This window comes from Chrysemys picta, chromosome 20, assembly GCF_011386835.1.
Source record: "Chrysemys picta bellii isolate R12L10 chromosome 20, ASM1138683v2, whole genome shotgun sequence".
NCBI lineage: Eukaryota > Metazoa > Chordata > Testudines > Emydidae > Chrysemys > Chrysemys picta.
The window spans coordinates 2,232,883-2,258,226 of NC_088810.1; the positions used below are offsets into that span (position 1 = coordinate 2,232,883).

Consider the following 25,344-nt stretch of genomic DNA (forward strand, 5'->3'; position numbering starts at 1 on the left):
CAGCTATCAACGGGTTTGTTACCGTCCTCCAAAGCAAAACATACAAAGGGATAAGGTGCAAACCGTTCAAGGATTTATTGAATCAAGGTAAGTGTAGCGAGGCCGTGTGGTTCCCCGCCGCCCTGGAGAGGGACGAGTCTCCAGGAATCAGATAGACATCCAAGAATGAAACTTAAGGGATGGCAGAAAACTTGGTTCACGCCAGATGAAGAGAAATCTTGGGCTCCTTCCTTAGAGAAATTCTAGTTGTGCTCCAGCTTCCACCCACTTGACTCCCCTCCCCTCCCAGAGCCAAGGATAGGACCCAGGAGACCTGGCTCCTGGCCCCACTATTCTAACCACTAGGTCCCAGTCCCCTCCGGGAGCCAGGAGTAGAATCCAAGATGCCTCGTTTAATCCAACATTCCCCTAGCAGGCCAGGAATAGAAGCTACGTTACTTTGGGCATCTGGTTCATGGCAGGTCTCTGACCTTTTAAACTCCAACTTTCAATTGAAGCTTTTCTTGCAATTATGTTTTTCTAAAAAATATCGGGGCTTGTTGAAAAAATTCTCCACCTTTTTTCCCCCAACCAAACCAGAAACCAATTTTGGGGGGAGGGGGATGGAGGGACGTGGAAAAGAAAATAATTGGGGGAGGAAATGAGAAACGTGGACAACATTTTTGAGGAATATTTTGGTGAAACTTTTTGGGTTAAAAAACCGAAAGGCAAAGAAAAGGGATCTCCTTCTCAAAAACAACGCCTCGTTCCTCTAAAACAAATAACGAAAGCTGTTTTCCCCCCCTCCCTTCTTGCGACTTTAAGCCAACAGATGCAATTCTTGGTCAGAGTTTCCAGGAATTTGCATAAACGAGCATTTGGCAAGTGCTCCGGCTTCTACATTCCTGGTTGGATCTTCCCGAAAATCCGTATGCCCGTAAAGGAGCCAGAGAAGAGCTAGCGAAGCAGAGTTGGCGTGATTTGGAGGGGGGATTCCTGAGATACAGCCTCTCCACCATTAAAAGTAGTGTGTGGCTTGGTGCCACTTCAGAGGAAGCCACATGTATATTGAGGAGTGTGTTTGACATGATAAGTGACTTAAGAATGGGGGTGGGGTGGTTTCCTGTCCTGCCGCCAAAGAGCTCAGAACGGAAGCATAGGACCAGAGGCAGTCTGCAAAAAGCCAGCTGAGAACAAAGAGACTGAGTTCTCTCTCTTGTTTTTGGTTCTTGCATGTATTTTTCCTAGATTCTCAGAACGAAGTCATTTAAGACAGCAGCCTTCCAGCTGGAGTATTTGCGGTTTGTCTCTGACTGCTCCAGGTGGACGCCGCGAACATACCAGCCACGAAGGTCTCAGTGATGTGGTTACCCCAGAACGGTGGAAATAGATCTGAGGAGCCACCCACCCTATCAACTGGATGTGGCTTGTGCAATCTCTCTTCTTATCTCGTTTCAGCACAACTGTGATCAATCCCCCAGCCGAGGATTTGGCTGAATCACAGACCACAGCGCCAATCTACTGCTTCCCCATCACCATGGAGGTTTCTCTTGTCGTCTGCATCCTCGCTGCTCTCCTGGCTACGGGTGAGTGGGGTCTGTTCCTACAGGGGCTGATTTCCTAACTTCTCCAACGGCCCAGAGCCGCCTGCCAGGTGAAACTGTTAACGCACGTAACCGAAAAGCAGCCACAGGATAACGGGGGCTGAGCTGGGGGCGTCAGAGTGACAACGTCCATGGAGGAGAGGGCTGGAAGTTACCAAGTCCCCGTGACAGCGAGTGAAACAATGGTGGAAATGGGAGGAAATATTTATTCTTTAAATCACTCGAACCGTGTTGTGACTGGGCACGTCTCAGAGCTGCGGAGGACAAGGACATTTTGAACAGGGACAAGGACATTCTTGTCTGTTGTCTGACAGGAAGCAGATCAAAACTTCCGTAAAAAGAGCTCAAAGTTATTTGAAGGGCATTTATATGTGATCCTCAGCTGGTGTCACGGGAGCGCAGCTGTACTGGAGTGGGTGGGGCCAGGGGCCAGCCAGTGTCAGGGGGGCCCAGCTGCACTGGAGTCGATGGCAGGTGTGACTTGGCCCTTGCTGCACCGCACCGGAGAGCCACACCAGGTCATACCCGCTGGGGATCTCTCTGGGGTTTGTGAGGTGGGAAAAACCGCTGGGGAAATGAAATCTGCAGCAAAATCCAGGGAGACGCAGCCACAGAGCAGTGTGAAATGTCTGTAGCCAACCGGGACCATCGACAAAGCTGGGGCAGCGCATTGATGAGGGATGAGGGACACCAGGGCGCTGTACTCGGAGCTTCGTCACAGAGTAGGGTGACCAGATAGCAAGGGTGAGAAATCAGGACAGGGGGTGGGGGGTAATTGGCACCTATATAAGATAAAGCCCCAAATATCAGGACTGTCCCTATAAAATTGGGACCTCTGGTCGCCCTACCACATTGCCCAGGGGAAGGTGAGGGAGGGACAAATCCAGGTGGCTCATGTTCTCTCTCCGTCCCCAGGGGCCTGTCTGCGGTGTGAGGTTTGCGATGGACCAGGAACCAGCTGCTCGGGCGACCTACAGACCTGCGATGTTGGGCAAGACACTTGTGGCATTGCTTGGACAGACTCCACATGGGGTAGGTGAGAGGGGCCCTAACCAACCTGGGTCAGAGAACAGGCTGGGGAGCTAGGACGCCTGGGTCCTATTCCAGTCCCAACTCTGGGAAGGGCGTGGGGTGGGTGGGTCTGAGCAGTGGTTAAGGAGCCAGGACACCTGGGTTCTATGTTAGACCCTGTGGGCTAGCTCCCCAACGGGGCCTTTCCCCTCTCCCCTTCTACAGTCGTGCCTGACCCCCTGGCTCCTGATGGGTCTCTCTCAGTCTCCCACATCCATGAGGCATGTCTATCCCACTGGGCTCTTGAGTGTATGGGGGGCACCCTTCCACCTCCTCCCGTGGCTGGGCTTTGTGCAGGGCCCAATCTGGTAGGGGCGCTCCGAGGGCATCCCCTGAATCAGGCTCCGCAGGGGAACACCTAGTCTGTGAATCCCCTTGCGGCTAAGGGGTGAGCGGGACACACGGCGTTGGGATTTCAGCGGCCCTGCATGTACCCTCGGTGGGAACTTTGACAACGAAAGGACTTTATGGGCAGGAGATTCGGGGCCGGGGAGCTGGAGGATCTAAATGTTGGATGTAGGTGCTGGACTCGCTTATCTAGCCCTGTGGGACCTTGGGTAAGCTGCTTCCCCACCCTGAGCCTCAGTTTCCCCATGGGTAGAGGAAGGCTAATGGCACCTGGGTGTCGTTGTGAAGAGGGCGTCGATGGGATGGGAGTGGAAGGGGAATAAATCTCTGTCTTCTCCTCCTATGCAGTGGGAAGCAAGACTCAGACAGTTATCAAAAAGTGTGTGTCCTCCGACCTGTGTAAAGCCAGCCCCTTCTCTGCAAATTTTGGTGATGCAATGACAAGGACAAGCTTCAAATGCTGCATGGGAAATGCCTGCAGAACCACCAATATTACAGGTACTTCTCCCCATCTCTGCATCTCCTCCTCCATCCCACAGCACCTCCCGCTGCCTGGAACCCACCCCAAGTTAGCTTCCTGAGACTGGTCCTCCGACCCTGCAGGGGGCGCCCCATTGAATAACACTGAGCCTGTGTGCAGGTGGAGTTTAGTGGGCGGGGCTCTAGGCTGCCTCCAGGTGTGAACCCAGCTGGCCCCACCCGGGGCGGGGTCCAGGGCTCCCTGCGGCAAACCTCTCCTCTGCCCCTGCTGCCTCCAGCGACCCCGGAGCTACAGCTCCCCCTGCAGGGGGCACCCAGGGCTGAGCTGTGCAGCCCCCAGCTGCTCTCCCTGCCCCGACGCCGCCTGGGGCGCGTCCCCCGAGCTGACTGCGTTTGCTCCACTTCTTCCCAGTGCCCCCGGCTGACCCCAAACCCAACGGCCGGCGCTGCCGTGGCTGCTACGCGATGAACGCTGATCATTGCAATGAGCAAACCATAAATTGTACTGGATCCGAGACCCAGTGTATTGATGCCACCGCGACCATAACAATTGGTAACTTCTGTTCATTCATTCTGGGGTTATTTTTCCTTTGTTGTTTCTCGCCCACCCCCTGTAGGGTTGCAGTGAGTCACTCTTTGGCGTCACTAAGTGAAGGGTATTGGCTGCAGATCAGGACGCCTGGGTCCTATTCTCAGCACTGGGCTTAGGTGTGACCTTGGGCCAGTGTCTTCCCCTCCCTGTGCGTCTGGTTCTCCTCCCATCCGTTTCCTGTGTCGAGTTTAGTCTCTAAGCTACTCGTGATAGGGACTGGCTTAGTCTTGGCGGCCCCTGTTGTGCCAGGCGCTGCACAGACCTTAGATGGAGATTGGGGTCCCCTCTTGTACCTGATGCTAAAGGACTCCTGGTGAGATACAGTCCTTGCCCCCAAAAGCCTGCAATCTAAATAGGCAAAAGAAGGATCGTTCTCCCCATTTAAAAAATGGGGAAACTGGAACAGTTTGTGCCATGACTTGCCTAAATTCTCACAGGGAGGCTGTGGCAGTCCCATAATGGTGCCTTAAGTCACTACAAAGCCACCCTTCTTAGAGATCCCACCGCTGCCACCAGCACTGAGCTGCTGCTGCTAGATGAGCCGGCAAGGGCTATAACTGGCCTGACCCAATCCGGGTACTGACGGTGGTCTCTAGATCGGGGCTGTGAGTGATTTGTTCACGGACACACCGTGAGCCTGCGTCAGAGCGCAGGAGAAAGGGAATCCATGTAGGCCCAGACAGGCTGGGGGGGAGCAGAGCAGATGGGGAGATGTAGGCTGCGTGGCATCCTGGTGGGGCACTGGGGGTGGGGGGTGTTGTGTCTTAATCCAGCTTGAATAGCCTGACAAAAATTGCCTCCTCCCCCCTCCCCCCCACAGGTGGACATGAAAAGCAGACTGTCATGAAGGGCTGCGCTTCCAAGTCCATCTGCATCATGGCACAAGTGGCTTCGCAGATGTTCACAGATATCAGTGTAGATCTAACTGAGGTCGAATGCACAGAGGCCTCCGGCGCGGCGGGCGTGGCTCCGGGACCAGCTGGACGCCTCCTCCCAGCCCTCTCTGGGCTTCTCCTGCTAAAGCTTCTCTCCTGATTCCCCACCTGGGGCAATGGCCACACCGCACTGAAATCCACGCTGCAACCTGCGTCAGCTGCTCTCCCCTACAGGGGTTCTCAGCTCTCAGATGGACTCACGTCCCCTTGATAGCGTTGCACTGAATAAAACAAACCTGAGACCAAACTCTTTGGATTTATGTCTCTGTTTATTTCAATGAGGAAAAATTTAATTCTCGTGAGTGGGGATGTGAAAAGCCAGGTAAGACGAGAAGCGCGACCACACCGGGTCAGGTCAATGGTGCAGCTAGTCCAGTGTCCTATATCCAACAGGGGCACACCCAGAACTTCACGGGCAGTGCCCAGAACCTGGTGATATTGGGGAGACCCAGCCCTGTCTTCCCCTCCCGGCTTCTGGCAGTCAGACGTTTAGGGACACTCAGAGCATGGCGTTGTGTCCCTGCCCATCTTGGCTAATTGCCATTTATGGCCTTATTCCAGGAACTTATGTAATTCCCTTTTGAACCCACTTATCCTGTTGCCCATCCCCATATCCCCTGGCAATGAGTTCCACGGGTTAATCGTGCAATGTGCAGAAGGGTACCGCCCCTTGTATGTATTAAACCTGCCGCCTGTTTGTTTCTTTGGGTGACTCCTGGGTTTTGGTGCTGTGGGACAGGGGAAATAGCAGTTCTCTACTCACTTTTCTCCACCCCATAGCATGATTTTCTAGCCCTCTGTCGCATCCCCCTGTCGTGAGGTGGTGTGGCCCCCCTCTGACCCAGAGGGGGGGAACCACGCTCTGTTCCCAGGTGGGTGGAGCCAGATCCGCCTTGCCCCTCCCACCGGCAGTGGGTCAGCAGAACAGGAAGTCTGGCTGTCGCGCTGCCGGAAGCACAGTTGGCGTCTTGCGGCTGGATTCCCAGCTGACTCAGTGGCGGCTTCTCCACCACTGCTGGGGCCCTGGGTCGGGTCCTGGTGGAGTTGGGTGGGCCCGGGCCCCCCCTGCCTCCCCACCACGGGGTGGCAGCCTCCCCTCTCCATGTCAAGAGGCCTGGGTGTGTCGGCCACCCGCAGGAGCTAGGACGCCTGACTACGGTGTTTGCTCTGCCCCTGCTTAACGGGCCCAGGGACTATAGACAGTTGGCTGCTCTGCCCCCGGCCTGAGGACCAGAGCATAGGGACTCCTGGGAGGCCCTGCTCCTGCCTCGGGGCTGGAGTCTGCTCCCTGTTTGGGAGCCCAACCCCGTTAGACGGGTCGGGATGCTAACTCCTAGTTTGCTAATGGTCCTGCCGGTGTAGTGAGGCGGTGCGGCCTCCCTCCGACTCAGAGGGGGAGGGACGATCACCACACGACTACACCCCCCTGACCCGTCTCTTTGCCAAGCTGTACGGCCCTGATCTTTTTAGTCTTGCCTCATATGGGAGCTGATCCGTACCCTAAGATTAGGCTCAGGAAGACCCCAGTGGGGAAAGCAGGTACCACAGCCCGGGGGTTACACAGCCCAGGAGAACGTCAGTTCAACCTCCAACGGGGACTGGGAGCCAGGACTCCTGGGGTCTCTCCCCGGCTCTGGGAGGGCAGAGGGGGCTCGTGGTTAGAGCAGGGGGGCTGGGAGCCAGGACTCCTGGGGTCTCTCCCCAGCTCTGGGAGGGCAGTGGGGGCTCGTGGTTAGAGCAGGGGGGCTGGGAGCCAGGACTCCTGGGTTCTCTCCCCAGCTCTGGGAGGGGAGTGGGGTGTATTGGGTTAGGGGAGAGGGGGTTGGGAGTCAGGACTCCTGGGTTCTCTCCCCAGCTCTGGGAGGGCAGTGGGGGCTCGTGGTTAGAGCAGGGGGGCTGGGAGCCAGGACTCCTGGGGTCTCTCCCCAGCTCTGGGAGGGGAGTGGGGTGTATTGGGTTAGGGGAGAGGAGGTTGGGAGTCAGGACTCCTGGGTTCTGTACAGAAAGATCTGGGGGTCTGGTAGCTGTCACCCCTCCCCTCCCCGCAGCACGGTGCCCACAGCCCGGCTGCTGCATCCGACCACAGTGAGGCCCAGCCCAGGGTGCGAGCCAGCTCTCACTTCCATTTCCCCAACAGCACCGCAGGTGGCAGCGTTTTGAAAGTGAAGTGGAGTGGGTGGGGGGCTGCGGCTACACTTCAAAGGGGAATCGGGGCTGTTGGGTTCTCTCCCTGGTGCGGGGAGGGGAGTGTGGGCCAATGGCTGTGACGGGGGACCCCGTGGAGCAGCACGGTGCCCACCGACCTCGCCCAGACGCCGCTCAGGAAGCCCTCACGTCTACTTCCCTGTCTGCACGATCCAGGGCTTTGGGCATCTGCTAACAACTGTTGACCCACGGCGGGAAAACGCCTATCCTGGGAACAGGGCTGGACAGACGCCAGCGGCTCCGAGAACACCAACGCCGGTGTCTCCAAATGAACCCTGCAGAGCAGCAAGATCAGGGGTTTTGCTGAGGCAGTTCCCATTTTCCCGCCCGAGTGGCTACTCAAAGTTCAGCCGCGGTTAATGTTGGACCGGATGGAATTGCAAAGCCCCCTGCTCCCGTACTGGAGAGGTGACTTTCCCTGGCTCCAATGGATGTTCTTGGATGTCTTTGGCCATGACCCGGCAGGTCAGCTCTCTGCCCCACTCTTAGCAGGGAACCCAGGGCAGAGCAGAGCGTGGCGGGGATGAGCTCCCAGCCCAATGAGGAATGAATCACAAGCTAAGCTGTACGGGGGTGTGAACCTGACCTAGAGTTTTTGGAGTAGGGCCAGAGGCATTTTTGGTGAGCGTTGTTAGAGGAAGCATTTTTTGGCGGGCGGGGGAGGTAGAACAGACACAGGGCCACTCGGAGGCAGGGATAAAGCCAACTCAGCAGCCTGCCAGCATGAGACGGTCTCTTCCACCGTTGGGACAGAGGTGTAAAACTTCCCCTCTGCTTTGGAGACCAGTTCATCTGGTGATGGTTCCGACCTAGCTGAATCTGCTTCCACCTCTTCCTGGTTTGCCTGCCGTCCTGCCGGATCGTGGGTGTCCTTGAATGGAGTTGCTCAGGGATCAGTGAGCGACGTGTCCCCAGAAAGCTGTTATTCTCTTACCAAGAGTCTCAACTGATTGTGCTGGTGTAGAATTCATCCTCCTCATCACCCCATCGGTCGTAGTTTTGGTTATCCAGCTAATTTTTATCCTTCTTCTGTAATGCCGAAACTCAAACTCTGGCGTCATCTCTTAGTGTTCTTTCTAAGGACGTCTGGACAGGAGAGCTGACCACATGTAGCACTGCAGCGCAGATGTGGCCCTTTTAACTTTAGATGACACAGAAGTCGTGGGAAGTTGTTGGATGCAGTTTTTGCAAGCTGTGTCCTTCTCCTGGTTTCTTCCTCCCCTCTTCAGTCGGATGTTATTAGACTCCCTAAATAGGGGAAACTATTCATTTGTTTCACCACTTGAGCATCAAGATACAGTGTTGCCTTCCATGTGCATTTTACGTATTTCCATACTTTTTGTCTTCCTATCATAGAATCATAGAAAATTAGCGTTGGAAGAGACCTCCGGAGATCATCTAGTCCAACCCCCTCCTCAAAGCAGGACCAACCCCAATTAAATCATCCCAGCCAGGGCTTTGTCAAGCCTGACCTTAAAAACCTCTAAGGAAGGAGATTCCATCACCTCCCTAGGTAACCCATTCCAGTGCTTCACCACCCTCCTAGTGAAATAGTGTTTCCTAATATCCAACCTAAACTTCCCCCACTGCAACTTGAGACCATTGCTCCTTGATCTGTCATCTGCTACCACTGAGAACAGTCTAGATCCAGCATCTTTGGAACCCCCCTTCAGGTAGTTGAAGGCTGCTATCAAATCCCCTCATTCTTCTCTTCTGAAGACGAAACAAGCCCCAGCCCCAGCCCCCTAATCATTTTCGTTGCCCTCTGCTGGACTCTCTCCAATTTGTCCACATCCCTTCTGTAGTGGGGGGACCAAAACTGGACACAGTACTCCAGGTGTGGCCTCACCAGTGCCGAATAGAGGGGAGTAATCACTTCCCTCGATCTGCTGGCAATGCTCCTACTAATGCAGCCCAATATGCCATTTGCCTTCTTGGCAACGAGGGCACACTGCTGACTCATATCCAGCTTCTCGTCCACTGTAATCCCCAGGTCCTTTTTTACAGAACTGCCACTTAGCCAGTCGGTCCCCAGCCTGTAGCGGTGCATGGGATTCTTTCGTCCTAAGTGCAGAATGCTGCACTTGTCCTTGTTGAACCTCATCAGATTTCTTTTGGCCCAATCCTCCAATTTGTCTAGGTCACTCTGGACCCTATCCCTACTCTCCAGCGTATCTACCTCTCCACCCAGCTTAGTGTCATCTGCGAACTTGCTGAGGGTGCAATCCATCCCATCATCCAGATCATTAATAAAGATGTTGAACAAAACTGGCCCCAGGACCAACCCCTGGGGCACTCTGCTTGATACCGGCTGCCAACTAGACATGGAGCCATTGACCACTACCCGTTGAGCCCGACGATCTAGCCAGCTTTCTATCCACCTTATAGTCCATTCATCCAATCCATACTTTTTTAATTTGCTGGCAAGAATACTGTGGGAGACCATATCAAAAGCTTTGCTAAAGTCAATTTATATCACGTCCCCGGCTTTCCCCATATCCACAGAGCCAGTTATCTCCTCGTAGATATCATCGTATCGTTAATCCTCATTCCATATTTCTTGCTGCCATTGCTCTCAAAAAGAAGCAGTGTGATGAATTGGTTCCTCGGCGTGTCTTACATTGTTGATGTCTGCGCTATTGACCTGCATGCCCTGGTCGGTGTCTTCTAAATGTTCCCTCATTCTAACTTCTACATATGTGATAAATAGTTGCAATGATACAATGCAACCATGGGGTTCACCTCTTTGATGCTGCAGTACGCAGTTCACACTTCGTTCGGATTGCTGCTCTCTGTCCCCAGAACAAGCCTGTTATTAATTACAGATCTTGGAAGTCAATCCTACATTCTTCAAGAATATGTATCATCTTGTCGTGTTGGAGCTTATGAAATCCCTTCCCATACTCTACAAAGTATTTCTTTCCCACGCTACCATAAGATCCTCAGGGCAAAAATTGCCTCTCTCATAGCCACTCCTGGGCGATACCCTGCTGGCTTCTGCTAATTCTTGTCTCAAGATGTGTCCATGTGCCAACAACTTTCCACAGATCTGTGAGTGTGTGGCTTCTTGGGTTTATAGTTGGATGTTCTTCACAGTCTCTAGCATTATCAACCTTCGGTAAAGGAATACAGATTGACCTCTTGGAGTCCTCCAGAAGTTCTCCTGGTGTGCATATCTGATTGAGAAGTTCTGGCAGGTAAGTTTCTGAATTGTCTTTCAGGGATTGTAGCATTTCAACCACAATCCATTCCTCCCCAGTTATTTTACCTTGCTTTATACTTTTTAGCACTCTTTCTAGTTTCCCCATTGTAATAGCCAGTGTTTTTTCTTCTCCAGTTTCAATGTCTCTATCTTCCAGTTTTTCAGGATAATCAAACATTCCTTCGTGTATTCGACCCATCTTCCTAGGATGCTGTTGGCTTTGTGACTGACTCATTAGTTTTGATAGAGTTTATTCCTTTTCTTAACTTCTCTATTTGTCTCATGGTTCTTTTTGTGGTTCAATGAATCTCTTTGTGGTTGTGTCTGATATTCTTTGATTTCAAGGTCTCTTTGTTTTAGCCATTTTTCATTTGCCTCTTCACATGCTTTTGGGATGTCTTTGTGTATCTTTCGATCTCCCACACTCCTCCTATCATTGCAATCTGTTCTTGCATTTATTGTTGGGTGGTTTAGGATAAATAATTGTTGTAAAACTTCTTTGCGTGTCATTTTTTATTGCATTCGACCTTTGATTAGAAACCTCGTGTTTAGCAGAAGGCACTGGAGAAGATGCAGTTTTAGGAACCATTTAAAAAGGTCAGGAAAAGAGAGGAGGTTTGGCAGACATGGTTTTTGAAGACAGTAGCTCAAATTCAAGAAAACAGATAGATACTGGTGGAAGTGTTTTTACCTTGTAATGGAAATTTTTTTTCACAATTTACAAATACTGAGCCTACAATGGGCTTAAACTGTCTTTGGCGAAGTGTTTGGTTGAGCATTTTGGTTGGTTGGCTTTTGCACGCTGTTCAATTTATTTCAGGAAACTTTGCAAGACAAGCGAATGCTATTGTGAAAGGATTGGGATCGTAAATCTTCTATACAGCATTTTGTAATTCTTATTCCAGTCGATCTCTTCTTCTTTGGCTAAGGCAAAGCCGAACGGTTGACTTGAGAGGTGTGTGCCAGATGGTACAATTTGTGCAAAAGGCGTTATTCTAGTCTATATAGGTTTTTATACCACGTCTATCACTGTAGTGTCTGAGTGTCTTCCAGAAGTCCTGCCACCCTGTCCCTGGTGTGACCAGTTACCCTATGCTGCCATCCCAATCCTTCCAAGGGGAGTTGGTTTCACTCATCCCTCTAATTCGATTTTCCATCAGGAAGGGAGGAGGATTTCTCAGCGTGCACAGACGCCCAAAGGGTGGGCAGGGCCGGCGAGGGGAATAGAATCTTATAGACTCTCCCAGGAGAGGTGTGCAAATCGAAGTTCTCATATTGCATCACAGCACATCCCTGAGCCCTTCTATAAAAAGAGAGAGAGACAGAGACAGGACAGAGCGAGAGACGGGTACAGCTTTTCCACTCTGCAGAATTAGCCACCGATTTCACCCCAGACACACTTTACTCCAAGGAGCTTTTGGTAAGTGATACCCCGCTGGTCTGTTGGGGCTCTAACCACTAGACTCCACTCCCCTGTTGTAGCCAGTGATAGAAGCCAAGAGTCCTGGCTCCCAGCCTCCCCTCCCCATTCTATCCACTAGCTCCCGCTCCCTTTCCAGAGCTGGGGATAGAACCAAGGAGTCGTGGCTCCCAGCCTCCCCACCTCTAACCTCTAGACCCCATTCCCCTCCCAGAGCCAGGGAGAGAACCCAGTAGTCCTGGCTCCTAGCCCCCTGCTCTAACCACTAGAATCACTCCCTTGCCAGAGCCAGGGATAGAACCCAGGAGTCCTGGCTTGGAGCCCTGCCCTCCTCTAACAAACTAGACCCCACTTCCTCCCGCAGTCAGCCTCCTGGCTCCCAGCCTCCCCTTCCCGCTCTATCCACAAGCCCCCGCTCCCTTTCCAGAGCTGGGGATAGAACCCAGGACTCCTGGTTCCCAGGCCCCACCCCTGCTCTATCCATGAGTCACCACTCCCCTCCCAGAGGCAGGGATAGCACGTGGGAGTCCTGGCTCCCAGCCCCACTCCTCCACCACACACATTGTAATGAAGGCAAGAGCCGGCTTGCACCTGATGGGTGTGGAGGGGTTGTCTCAAAGGGGTAGCACCAGCGAGTGCAAACAGCTGCCTAAGCCTGAGGGATGGGGTGGGGTGAGAGAGCCGCCCGCTGCTTCACGGGGTAAATTTACTCCCGGGTCAATTCTTGGACTCCTTCAGCCGGGACCAGGGAGATCTGCTCTGTCCCCCCGTCACAAGGTTCAGTCCCCGGTAGTGGTGCCTCTTGCTGGCCATCCTGGGGATTAGCTCTGCCAGGCGTCACATTCTCCTCCAGCGTCTCTCTCTCCAGGAATCGCAGCCTCCTCTTCACGACCCAGCCCTCCAGCCGGGTCACCGTAGGTGTCCCCCCTCTTCCAGGGTATCAAATTCCCTCTTGCCCAATGCACTCGGCATCAGCAGCCGGGAGGGGGACCCGGGCCCACCCTCTAATCCAGCTCCCGGCTCAGGGACCGTGTAGTCAGCAGCCAAGTTCGGCACTATCCCATTCGTCGCTGCTTTCCCCCTGAGCCTTCTCCTACCTCCTAACTCTCCCCGCTCCTCTGGGTTTGTGGGTCCTAAACGCCCTCCTGTGGGCAACCTGCCTTTAGCCCCCACCACACCCCTTCACATACACACCCCGCCCTTGCCAGGGAGCCTGGGGCAGAACAAAGCATGAGGGCGGCTGAGTGTCCTGACACATGGGGGAAACTGAGGCAGCAGCAGAGCACTGGCAATGCCATGACACCCTCCAAGGGTGGGAAGTGCCCAAGCGCAGTGCACAGAGGTGGGGGGCAGAGGGCAGAGGCAGTTGCCGCCAGGAGGGAGGGGGAATGTCTCCCCCCAGTCTGCCTGATGGTCTGTGGCAACATGAGTGACCCTAAGGAAGTGGGGGAGGCACCACTGCTGTGTGGTGTGGGGAGCAAAACCCCATCTGCTCGGTGGGAGGGGTCCGTAGATTTCCCCTCCCCCTGGGGAACCTGGGGTGATGCAGTGGGGGCCCCAGGCCCTGATGTCTGGAGAGGGTGGCTGTGGCAGGGTGGACTAGGTCTGGAGGTGCCCTGCTGGAGGCCTTGTGGCCCTTGCCTCACCCTGCCCCAGAATAGAGTAGAGAGAAGTCCTCCAGGCAGCCTAGAGTGGCTGCAGAGGAGCGGCCAATCAGAGGGGCTGATGGAGCAGCCAATCCGGGGCCAGAAGGTCCCTATATAAGACAAGCAGCAGAGCAGAGAAGTTTAGTTCCTGTCTAGAGCTCAAAGAGAAAGGCCTTGTGCCTGGCTGAGCCGAACCAAACCACAGGACTGCAGGCAGCTCATTGCAGAGAGCTCACCAGGCAGAACCAAGCCCAGGGAAGGCTGCCAAACACTGGGTGTCTCGCTGGCTGGATAGAGCAGCAGCAGGGCCATGAAAATGTCAGTGCAGGCAGACTGAGCCCAGAACCTGGCCAGACCTGAGGAGATTACTGAGAGGGGCCCCGGCTGGGTGGTTGAAGAAGGCAGTGCCGCGGGGGAGAAGCCTTTGAGCTACAGCCCCATACCAGGGCCGTGATAAGAACTCGGGACTGTATACCCCGGAAGTGGGGACAGCGTGTGCGGCTCGGCCGGAGACTGAGCTGCCGAAAACCAGCCAAGAGAACCAGTGGCTGCTTGCAAGAGGCAGCTGCCACCCTGATGTAAGACCAAAAAAGACAAGCAGGTCACACCTAACCGAGAGAAAGGGGGCCAGCCATGAGAGGTGGGTGCCCCCACCCCAGTAAGAACTGTGTTTGCAGGCACTATCAGCCAGAGAAAAGAGGGCACACACGAGAGGCGGGTGCTGACCCCATTACAGGGGCACACAAAGGAATTGGGCTCTGGAGGAGGGATACGGGGTCCTTCCACTGTGAAAAGTAGTGCGTGGCTGAGAGCTGCTTTGCAGGGAGTTGGATGTTGTGTATTGAGGACTGATTGCAATGGAAAGCTATCGCTTTAAGAGTGGGGGCAGGGAGTGGAGATTCCTCGTCCTGCTGCCAGTCTTGGGGGCTCCATGGGGAAGCATGGGACCAGAAGCAGTCTGGAAGAAACCAGCCTGGAAAAAGGTAGGCTGAGTTGTCTCACTATCCTAGAGAGCAGCCTGCTTTGTCTCTCTCTTGCATGTGGCTGCTGTGTAGGATTGTTCTGGATCCCCAGAAACAGTCCCCTTAGGCTGCAACCTTCCAGCAGGAGTATTTGAGGTTTGTCTCTGACTGCTCCGGGTGGGTGCTGCGAACGTACCAGCTGCAAAGCGGGTCAGAGGTGCCGTTACTCCAGAGCTGTGGCAAACGGCTCAGTGATTCCACCCACTCTGTCGACCAGCTCATGCATGTGCAGTCTGGTTTCATTTCAGCCGATCAGTGATCAATCCCCTGGCTGGAGACTTGGCTGCATCACAGACCCCAGCGACGATCTGCTGCTTCCCCATCACCATGGAGGCTTCTCTTGTCGTCTGCATCCTCGCTGCTCTCCTGGCTACGGGTGAGTGGGGTCTGTTCCTACAGGGGCTGATTTCCTAACTTCTCCAGCGTACCAACCGCTCAGAGCCACCTGCCGGGTGAAACCGTTAATTTAATGTAACTGATCATCAGCCACAGAATAACGGGGGCTGAGCTGGGAGCGTCTGGGTCCGAGGAGGAGAGGGCTGGAAGTCACAAAGTCCCCATGACAAGTGAAACAACGGGAGCGAATATTTACTCTTTAAATCACTAAAATGTGTCCTGACTGGGCAGTTTCAGAGCTGGCCAAGGGCCTTCCTGACAGGGGATTGTCTCTGCTCTGAAAGGCAGATCTGAATTTCAGTTCCAGGAGCTCAAGACGATATAAAAGGCATTTCTGCAGGATCCCCACCCGGGGTCAGTCGGCCATAGTGCGTTGGTATCAATGGGGCCAGATCGAAGCTGGGGTCAGTTAAATTCAAGGGAAGGGACAAATCCTAGCTGTGTCATGTTCTCTCTTCTTCCCCAGGGTCCTGCCTGCAGTGTGAGGTTTGCGAAGGCCAAGGAACCAGCTGCACGGGCACCATGAAGACCTGCCCAGCTGGGCTGGACTCTTGTGCCATCTCTCTGACAATGGCTACATTGGGTAGGTGAGATGGAGCCTAACCAACCTGGGTCAGCGAGCAGGCTGGGGAGCCAGGATGCCTGGGTTCTAGTCCCTCCTCTGGGGCGGGGACTTCAGCCCAGATCCCTCCCCTCCTACGGTCGTGCCTGGTTTCCGGGGTGTGTGGGTGTGTCTGTTTCCCCTCTTGAAGCCGCCCCATATTGTTTAACTATTTCAAACATGCCCTGGAACCTGATCACCCACGTCCACAAAGAGTGTCCAACCCACTGGGTATCCGGGGGACCACCCCACCCCCATCTCCTCCGCTGGCTGGGCTTTATGCAGGGCCCGATCCGGTGGGAGTGCTCCAAGGGCGTCTCCTGGATGAGGCCCCGCAGGTGATATCAGCACGGGGGAACGCCTAGTTTGGGAATCCCACCATGGCTCAGGGGCGAGCAGGACGCACGGCGTTGGGATTTCAGTGGCCTGGCATGTACCCACTGGTGGAAACTTTGGCAACGAAAGGGCTTTATGGGCCGAAGATTCGGGGCCCCCAGGGTTACGCGGCAGCTGAGTGGGGAGCTGGGGGATGTAAATGCTGGATTTAGGATTTAGAAAGCTGAAATGGCTTTCTCTAGCCCTGCGGGACCTCGGATTAGTCGCTTCCCCTCTCTGTGCCTCAGTTTCCTCCTGGCTAGAGGAAGGCTAATAGCACCTGGGTGTCGTTGTGAAGAGGGCGTCGATGGGGTGGGAGTGAAAGGGGAATATATCTCTGTCTTCTCCTCCTGTGCAGCGGGAGTGAACACCCAGCGCATTCACAAGGGCTGTGTGATGTCCAGCCAATGTAGAACCGGCCCCATCTCTATGAATTTGGGGCAGGGAATGACAACAAGGATGGGCGTCGCCTGCTGCGTGGGAGACGCCTGCAGAACAACCACCATTACAGGTACCTCTCCCCATCTCCGCCTCTCCTCCCCATCCCCTGCACCTCCTGCCCCACGTTACCTTCCTGGGCCTGGGCCTCCTGCCCTGCAGGGGGCTCCCCAGGGAATAACACTGAGCCCCTGGGTGGGTGGAGTTTAGTGGGCGGGGCTTTAGGCTCCCACCAGGTGTGAACCCAGCTGACCCCACCCGGGGCGGGGTCCAGGGCTCCCTGCTGCAAACCTCTCCCCTGCCTCTGCTGCCCCCGGTGTCCCCAGAGCTACAGCTCCCCCTGCAGGGGCACCCAGGGCTGAGCTGTGCAGCCCCCAGCTGCTCTCCCTGCCCCGACGCCGCCTGGGGCGCGTCCCCCGAGCTGACTGCGTTTGCTCCGCTTCTTCCCAGTGCCCCCGACTGACACCAAACCCAACGGCCAGCGCTGCCCAGCCTGCTATGTGATGAATGCTGGTCAATGCAATGAACAAATCATAGAGTGTACTGGATCTGAGACCCGATGTCTTGATGCTGCTGGAACCATAACAAGTGGTAACTTCAGTTCATTTATTCTGGGGTTATTTTTCCTTTGTCCCCCCGCCCCCGTGCATAGGGCAGAAGCAAAACGCTGTGTCGGTTCCACGAGGTCAGGGGTTCACAAACTGTGGGTCAGGACTCGAAAGTGGGTCTCGACCTTATTTTAATGCCAGACGCTAACGACTCCTCTGAAGAAACCATCCCTGCTGCCAAAGAGCCTGCAATCTGAACAGGCAAAAGAAGGATCGTTCTCCCCATTTTAAAGATTGGGGAAACTGAGGCACGGAGCAGTGCCGTGACTTGCCCAATGTCACACAGGAAGGCTGTGGCAGGGAATTGAACCTAGTTTTGTGGAATCACACCATGGTGCCATCACTCACTACAAAGCCACCCTGCGTAGAGATCCCAGCGCTGCCACCAGCACTGAGCTGCTGCTTTGTAGATGAGTGGTGGGGCTAGTATAGGCCTGATCCATTATGAATACTGTTGGGGGCTCTAAGTGACATGCCCAAGGGCACACAGTGTGTCTGCCACAGAGGAGGAGGGGGATGCCATCCAGGCCCAGACAGGCTGGGGGGAGCAGAGCAGACAGGGAGACGGAGGCTGGGGGGGAGCTTGGTGGGGCCCTGAGGAGGGGGAAGCTGTTGTGTCCAAGTCCAGCTCAAAGAGTGAAGCTGCTTCCTTGCCACAATCAACTGCTTCCCTCCCGCCCCCGCAGGTCGAAACCCTGTGCAGATGGTCACGAAGGGCTGTGTTTCCCAGTCCATCTGCAACCAGCTACAAGTGAATTCGGGAACCGTTGCAGGGATCAATGCAAGTTTAACCACGGCCAAATGCACAGAGACCTACGGTCCGGCGGGCGGGGCACCAGGAGCAGCCGGGCTTCTCCTCCCGGCCCTCGCCGGGCTCCTCCTGCTGAATCTTCTCTCCTGAATCCCCACCTGGTGCAACGGTCACATCATCCTGCAGCCTGCGTTAGCCCCTCTCCCCACCAGGGCTTCCCGGCTCCCGGGTGGACTCGCATCCCCTTTGTATTGTTGCGCTGAATAAAACACGCTGGAGAGCAAACTCTGGATTTGTTATATCTCTGTTTATTTCAATGAGGAAATTTTAATTCTCATGGGTGGGGTTGGCAAGAAGCCAGGTAAGAACAGAAGCGCGGCCGCACCGGGTCAGGTGAATGGTGCAGGTGGCCCTGTGTCCGACAGGGGCACACCCAGAACTTCACGGGCGGTGCACAGAACACTGCAATTTTGGAGAGACCCACCCCTGTCTTCCCCTCACAGCTTGTGGCAGTTGGAGGTTTAGGGACACCCAGAGTAAGGCATTGTGTCTCTGACCATTTTGGCCAATAGCCATGGATGGCCCTATCCTCCAGGAACTGATCTAGTTCTTTTCCAAACCCTGCTATACTTTTGCCCATCCCCTGGCAATGAGTTCCACAGGTTAATTGTGCAGTGTGGGGAAAAGTGCAGCCTCTTGTTTGTATGAAACCTGCTGCCTATTCATTTCATTGGGTGACCCCCAGTTTTCGTACTGTGCGACAGGGGAAATAGCAGTTCTCTAGTCACTTTTTTTCCATGGCATGGCACGATTTTCTTCCTGTCTGTCACATCTCCCTGACACTGTCCCTCAGTGGGTCAAGGCTGAGAATACCCCATTCAGGACACACCACTGACAACTAGGCCAGACGCACTCCACGCGGCTGCTCATTCTATCATTAGAGTTTACCGAGCCAGTAACAGAGATGAGCTTGTGTATCACCGCACAAGAAGCCACAAACACAGGCCCCGTGGGCAGTCCAGCCCTTGGCTTGCCACCCAGACACTTTTTAGACTTTATGGTGAATTGTTCCTGAAAACCAGTTTCCCCAGAATCAGCGTCCTTCTGCTCCCAAGGGATTAGCCACTTAGCCAGGTCAATATATGAGTCAGATCTTACCCAGTAAGCATGCAGCTGCCAGTCCTTTTAGTAACTAGAAACTAAAGGTTTAATAATAGAAGAGAGTTATAAGTGGTTAGTGGATCATATACCCACAAGCATCAGGGGGTAGCCGGGTTAGTCTGTATCCACAAAAACAATGAGTCCAGTGGTACCTTAAAAACTAACAGGTTTATTTTGGCATAATCTTTTGTGGGTTAAAAACCCCACTACTCACGCAAGCTTATGCCCAAATAAATCTGTTAGTTTTTAAGGTGCCACTGGACTCCTCGTGTTTTTTTTTTAATACCCACCAGTGATTTTCACTGTCCATAGATCAGGATCACAGCAGGGTGTGATAAATCGCTACCGCTCAGAGGTCTCTCTGGACTCACCCAAGCCCTTGTTAAGAGCTTCCGTGTTAGAAAGCCAGCCCGGAGAAATGGTAGGGAAATGGAGGTGTCTCAAGTGCCTTTTTATACCCTGTGCACAGAAATGTACTGGCCCAAACAAAGGCCACAGCCCCTGTTTGTGGAAACTTACCGGCCCAAGATGGAGTCCAAGGTCACGTGAGCAGACCACACAGCTTCACGTGGTTTGCTGAAGCGCAGGGGTTGGTCAGTGGCTCCGCGGGGACCAAGGAGTTTCTTCAATGGCCCATTGTTAGAGTGAAGGGTCCTCAACTTCCGCCACAAGGATGAGCCAGGCACACCAACGGGATAGTCATGCAGTGCAAATCGCACCGTTTCCAGTGACACCGGCCCGGACGTCCTTTGTACAAGACGGGTTGCAATGGTATAACGGTGGTAGTAGCAGTGACACAAACGGTTGTCTTTCCTATACACAGCATCACCCCCCCCACACTCCTCCCCCGAGTCATCTCTTTGCCAAGCTGAACGGCCCTAATCTCGAGTCTCGCCTCATATGGAAGCTGCCCCATGCCCTGAGATTAGGCTCAGAAAGACCCCGGTGGGGAAAGCAGGTACCACAGGCTGGGGAGCGTCCGTTCAGCCTCCGATGGGGGCTGGGAGCCAGGACACCTGGGTTCTATCCCCAGCTCTGGTGCTGCATTACTGCTCTCGAACCAGACCCTCTAGCTCAGGCCTGGGCTTATGGACCCAGGGGGTGCAGGTTCAGTTCCCCCCATAAATGATGTGCACAGGAAAGAGACAGCAGCGCTGTCTGCTAAAGCACCTGCCTCTCAACCTTTGCTGGAGGGGAGAGAGTTCAACTATCTGATTGTTATTGTCGGGGCTAGGACCCCATTGTGCCAGGCGCTGTACATTGTGATTGCTATTTATTAAGTGTATTACGGCAGCACCCAGGCACCCTAGTCATGGCCCAGGACCCCACTGCGCTAGGCACTGTACATTGTGATTGCTATTTATTAGGTTATTACGGTAGCCCCCAGGCGCCCCAGTCATGGCTGTGTAGTCTGCTGCGCTAGGCGCTGTACAGCCACAGAAGAAAGAGACAGTCCCTGCCTGGCACAAGCTTCCAGTCAAATAAAATCTGGGACAACGGATAAATAATTCAGACCCCAGGAAGCTCTGTTGATTTTTACAGAGATGCTGGCCAGAGCCGGCTGGAAAAACGGGTCACTGGGGTTTTTTTGTGGACCATTTTGCTGTAATCCGTTTCGAGGAAAGGAAGGTTTTCCACTTTGGAGGGCGGGATGAGCATTCAAAACCACCTTGCCAGATTGGTCTCCAGTCAACGAGATGAAACTCAGTCAAGACAAGTGCAAAGTCCGACACTTAGGAAGGCAAAAAACTCAGATGCACCCCTACCCAATGGGGCATCACTGGCTAGGGGGGTCGTACCGCTGACAAGGAGCCGGGGGTGATCGTGGATCACAAATTGAACAGGAGCCAACCATGTGACACAGTTGCAAAAAAGGCTAACCCCATTCTGGGGTGTAGTAATGGGTATGTCGTATAGGACAGGGATTCTCAATCTTTTTCATTCTGAGCCCCCCACCTCCAACATGCTATAAAAACTCCACGGCCCAGCTGTGCCACCACAACTGTTTTTCTGCATATAAAAGCCAAGGCTGGCATTAAGGGGTAGCAAGACGGGCAATTGCCACAGCGGGCACCGCGAAGCTAAATTGCTCAGGCTTCAGCTTCAGCCCCAGGGATTGTAGCTCCTGGCCTGTGCTGCCACATTTCACCACTAGAGGTCACTCTAAGACTAATTGACTTCTTGACGGCCCCACCCACTAGAGTTAAAATTTCCTCCCACAAAATCAATTAAAAATTTCCAAAGACTTTGGTCTCCAGTTTGTTTTATTAAGCGGAACAATACAAAGGGGAAGCGAATCCAGGCGGGAGCCCAGAGCCCCTGGGAGGGAAGAGCGGCTGCAGAGAGGGGCAGACACAGGCAGCAGGACCCATAGGTGCCGACTTCTGCTCCCATCAGAGAGTGCTCGACCTTCCTCTGCCACACCCCGCCCCCTCCCACCCCTGCCCCGCCCCAATTCCAACCACTTCCCCAAAGTCCCTGCCCCAACTCCGCCCCCTCCCTTTCCCTATTCCGATTCCTTCCCCAAATCCCCTCCCCAGCCCCACCACTTCCCCGCCTCCTCCCCTGAGCGGGTCACATTCCCGCTTCTCCCCCCTCCCTACTGGAGCTTGATACGCCGCCAAACAGCTGTTTGGCAGCGGCAAGGCGGGAAGTGCTGGGAGGTAGGCGGAGGAGCGGGGATGCAGCACGCTCAGGGGAGGAGGAGGTGAGGTGGGGCGGGGGGAGGGGAGCTTGGCTGCCAGAGGGTGCAAAGCACCCACTAATTTTTCCCTGTGGGTGCTCCAGCCCCGGAGCACCCATGGAGTCGGCGCCTATGAGCAGAGGCATTACTGAGTGCGGTTCGGCCATTGCACTGGGTGGGAAATCAGGAGAGAAGCGTTAGCAGGAGGAGCCCAGTGAGGGCGGGAAGGAGGAGCCCGGCTGGTCCCAGAGCGGTGGTGGCTGCGCTGGTGGCCGCTGTGCATTTGGCCATGGTTAGATCTCCACTGAACCCTGCAAAGGTCACAGACCCTGCTTCTATCTGGGTGCAGACAGACGCGGTAGCGCAGCCCTTCATGGCGGTCTTCCTGGCAGTTCCACCTGCGGGCGAGGGGGAGAAGGAGATGGTCAGTGTGAGGGGCACAGCTCCACTCCTTGAGCCAGACAAGGACACAACCACCTGCCCCCGTCTCAGCTCTGAGCCCTGCCTAGGCCCCCACCGCCTCCATCTTCCCTTCGGCTCTGCTCCACCCAGCATGTGTGGCCCTGAACGGCCTCCCCCTTCTCCTGTACTGTGACACGGACTCACTGTATGCCCTTGGACAAGTCACTTGCAGCCCCGGTCTAGAGCCCACCCATGACACCCGGATTGAATCAGGCCTGTATGAGACCGCTGTTCATCTAGCAGAGCAGCAGCTCCCTGTTGGTGGCAGAAGTGGGATCTGAAAGAAGGGTGGCTTCGTAGTGCGTTAAGGCACCATGATGGGACTCTGCAAAACAGGGGTCAGTTCCCCAGCCCTGCCACAGCCTTCCTGTGCGACCTTGGACAAGTCACGGCTGTACTCTGTGCCTCAGTTTCCCCATCTTTAAAATGGGGAGAAAGTTCCCCACTACACCTATTGAAATTGTAGGCTCTTTGGGGTCTGGACTATATCTCCCTATGAGACATTTAGTGCCCAGCACAACACGGATCCCTGATCTTCGCTGGGGTTCTGTTCAGTGCCCGGCATGACAGGGGCTCCCAGGACTAAACCAGCCCCTGCCACAAAGAGTTTACAGGCGAAACTATACACAGGCAACAGATGGGAGGAGCACCAGAGGCACAGGGAGGGGAAGACACTGGCGCAAGGTCCCACTGGAGGCCAGTGCTGGGAACAGAACCCAGGAGTCCTGATCTGCAGCCGAAATCTTTCCCTAGCAGCCGCCACCCAGCGTCTCGCTTCTGCCCTATGAGAGGGGGGGGCACAACAAAGGAAAATAACCCCAGAATAAATGAACAGAAGTGACCTGATTTTAGGGTCCCGGTGATCTCGACACATTGGGTCTCGACTCCAGTACAATTTATGGTCTCTTCACGGCACTGCTCAGAGGACAGAGAGTAGCAGCCACGGCAGATTCGGCCATTGGGTTTGGTGTCAGCCGGGGGGCACTGGGAAGAAGTGGAGCAAACGCAGTCAGCTCGGGGGACGAGCCCCAGGCGGCGTCGGGGCAGGGAGAGCAGTTGGGGGCTGCACAGCTCAGCCCTGGGCGCCCCCTGCAGGGGGAGCTGTAGCTCTGGGGACACCGGGGGCAGCAGGGGCAGGGGAGAGGTTTGCAGCAGGGAGCCCTGGACCCCACCCCGGGTGGGGCCAGGCGGGTTCACACCTGGGGGCAGCCTAAAGCCCCACCCACTAAACTCCACCCAGCCAGGGGCTCAGTGTTATTCCATGGGGCGCCCCCTGCAGGGTGGGAGGACCAGGCTCCGGAAGCTAATGTGGGGCAGGTTCCTGGCAGCAGGAGGTGCAGGGGATGGTGGAGAAGAGGTGGAGCTGGGGAGATGTACCTAAAATGGGGGATGGTATGCAGGCATCCCCTTGGCAGCAGGTGAAGCTCGTCCTTCTTGTCTTTCCCATCCCAAAGTTCATAGGGAAGGGGCTGTCTTTACATTGGCTGGATGTCGCACAGCCCATGATAATGATCTGGGTCTCTCCAGCTGCACAGGAGGACAAGTCCGAGATTTAGTCCCCTTCCACTCCCACCCCATCAAGGCCCTCTTCACAACGACACCCATATGCCATTAGCCTTCCTCTCTCTACCCATGGCACAGAGAGGGGAAGTGACTCCCCCGACTTCCCACAGGGCTACACTAAATTTTAGCACCTAAATCCAGCATTTAGATCCTCTAGCTCCCCACTCATCTGCTGCCTAACCCCGGGGGCCCCGAATCTCCTGAGACACCCACCCGGAAGCCAGGGGGCCAGGCACGACCGTAGGAGGGGAGAGATCTGGGCTGAAGACCTCAACCCGATTCAGGCCGAGTGGGGATTTGAACTTGTCTCCCTCAGGGTCCAGCTGAGTAGGGTGACCAGCTCGCAAGAGTGAAATATCAGGACACATTGGGCGAGCGGGGCGGGGGGAGGGGAGAGGACGACAATGACAATGACAGACACAGGTGCACAGAGCCATGAGAGGGGGCCCTAGGAAGCTAGAAGACGGGTTGTACGGCCCCTGCTGCAGTCCGCACCTCAAGCCACAGGGCAAGGACACCTATGGAATTCAATGAGAATTTTGCATGTGAATTGATGTACCTAGTTCTGAGATTATAAAGCCAGAAGGGATCCGGTGATCACCTGGTCTCACCGCCTGTATAGCACAGACATAGAACTTTCCCAAAATAATTCCTAGAGGATAGTTTTTAGAAAAAGCTTTTAGAAAAACACCTTAGTATATTGTTAATCGTTAATCACTCTCACCATTGAAAAGGTATGCCTTATACCCAGTCTGAATTTGTCTAGCTGCAACTGCCAACCCTTGGTTCATGCTCTACCTTTCTCTGGTAGACTGAAGTGCCCATTATTAACTATTTGTTCCCCATGTAGATACTTACAGTCTATGACCAAGTCACTTCTTAACCTTCTTTTTGTTAAGCTAAATAGATCGAGGTCCTTGAGTCGATCACTATAAGGCATGTTTTATAATCCTTTAATCAGTCTTGTGACTCTTCTCTGAACACTCTCCAATTTATCAATATCCTGCTTAAATTGTGCACCCCAGAACTGGACACAGGATTCCAGCAGTGGTTGCACCAGTGCCAAATACAGAGATAAAATAACCTCTCTACTCCTGCTTGAGATTCCCCTATTCAGGCATCTGGTCACCCTATTTCTGTAGGCATTTTCCCAGGTTTTTTTGTAAAAATCAAAACTGAACTGCCCCAGAAATTCTGGCCTGTGGAATCATCGTGAAACTCGCATGGCTCCAACCCTGCCGATGAACCTTTAGATCCACTGCACAGACTTCTGCCACTTGAGCTAATGGAGTAAGTGATGGCAGAGGCAGTAGGTTGTCATCCTATATGTGATAGATTAGCTCTATAGGGGGATGAGACACTTTTTTTGCCACTGGGTTTCACAGATATCTGCTGACAGAAGAGGAACTGTGAAACTCAGGAATCCTGGGTCTATCCCAGGCTCCTGAATGGAGTGGTCTCTAGTAGTCAAAGACCCTTCTTCCCCGTCCCCTCCAGTCTATGTCTATCCTATTGCTGTCTAACCCGCCCCAGCTCCTCATCTGATTTCAACTGCCCCCCACTACAGCCCTGGATTCCTTGTCCCAGTTTCCTGGTCCTGTCTCACTCTCCTCTCTCCCCGCCCCCATCCCTGAGATGGGATGTTCGTTCCAGACTGGCAAAATTATAAGGCTTCCCAACATTTCAACACTTCCCATTCTAATTTTTCGGTTGCTTAACTATAGGCTAGCTCTGCCTACAACAAAGCCTATTCAGAACCTCTGATTAAGGGGATTATAAGTGTAAGCAGAGTCCGGATGAGC

General features: G+C 54.3%; 2 protein-coding genes across 6 annotated transcripts; both read left to right on the forward strand.

Annotated features, from left to right (window-relative positions):
- The first annotated feature begins 851 nt into the window (after window positions 1–851).
- On the forward strand, window positions 852–5,256 carry LOC101934218 (phospholipase A2 inhibitor NAI-like). 3 transcript variants are annotated; one of them, XM_024113947.2, is made up of 6 exons: window positions 852–1,003; window positions 1,438–1,565; window positions 2,499–2,615; window positions 3,351–3,500; window positions 3,895–4,035; window positions 4,895–5,256. In XM_024113947.2, exons 2-6 carry the CDS (start codon window positions 1,517–1,519, stop codon window positions 5,107–5,109), a joined length of 672 nt encoding a protein of 223 aa, XP_023969715.2. In that variant the 5' UTR covers window positions 852–1,003; window positions 1,438–1,516; the 3' UTR covers window positions 5,110–5,256. The 3 variants fall into 3 exon arrangements, with proteins under 3 accessions (XP_023969715.2, XP_023969713.2, XP_008175735.2); XM_008177513.4 differs by lacking the exon at window positions 852–1,003 and adding an exon at window positions 1,144–1,331; XM_024113945.3 differs by lacking the exon at window positions 852–1,003 and having other exon boundaries at window positions 1,108–1,565.
- Window positions 5,257–10,129: 4,873 nt separating this feature from the next.
- Window positions 10,130–17,963, forward strand: LOC112061194 (phospholipase A2 inhibitor and Ly6/PLAUR domain-containing protein-like). 3 transcript variants are annotated; one of them, XM_024113949.3, is made up of 6 exons: window positions 10,130–10,411; window positions 14,753–14,880; window positions 15,367–15,483; window positions 16,235–16,387; window positions 16,765–16,905; window positions 17,609–17,963. In XM_024113949.3, the coding sequence occupies exons 2-6, from the start codon at window positions 14,832–14,834 to the stop codon at window positions 17,821–17,823; spliced, it is 675 nt and encodes a 224-aa protein (XP_023969717.2). In that variant the 5' UTR covers window positions 10,130–10,411; window positions 14,753–14,831; the 3' UTR covers window positions 17,824–17,963. The 3 variants fall into 3 exon arrangements, with proteins under 3 accessions (XP_023969717.2, XP_023969716.2, XP_065429792.1); XM_024113948.3 differs by lacking the exon at window positions 10,130–10,411 and adding an exon at window positions 11,577–11,836; XM_065573720.1 differs by lacking the exon at window positions 10,130–10,411 and adding an exon at window positions 13,256–14,060.
- The last annotated feature ends 7,381 nt before the right edge of the window (window positions 17,964–25,344 follow it).

What these genes read in the sequence shown, in the direction of transcription:
- LOC101934218 (XM_024113945.3), top strand. Translation starts at nt 1,400, where the DNA reads ATGTGGCTTGTGCAATCTCTCTTCTTATCTCGTTTCAGCACAACTGTG. An exon ending in TTGGACAGACTCCACATGGG is followed by an intron (nt 2,616 to 3,350) that starts GTAGGTGAGAGG and finishes CCTCCTATGCAG; the next exon opens with TGGGAAGCAAGACTCAGACA. An exon ending in CAGAACCACCAATATTACAG is followed by an intron (nt 3,501 to 3,894) that starts GTACTTCTCCCC and finishes ACTTCTTCCCAG; the next exon opens with TGCCCCCGGCTGACCCCAAA.
- LOC112061194 (XM_024113949.3), top strand. Translation starts at nt 14,832, where the DNA reads ATGGAGGCTTCTCTTGTCGTCTGCATCCTCGCTGCTCTCCTGGCTACG. An exon ending in CAGAACAACCACCATTACAG is followed by an intron (nt 16,388 to 16,764) that starts GTACCTCTCCCC and finishes GCTTCTTCCCAG; the next exon opens with TGCCCCCGACTGACACCAAA. An exon ending in TGCTGGAACCATAACAAGTG is followed by an intron (nt 16,906 to 17,608) that starts GTAACTTCAGTT and finishes CCGCCCCCGCAG; the next exon opens with GTCGAAACCCTGTGCAGATG.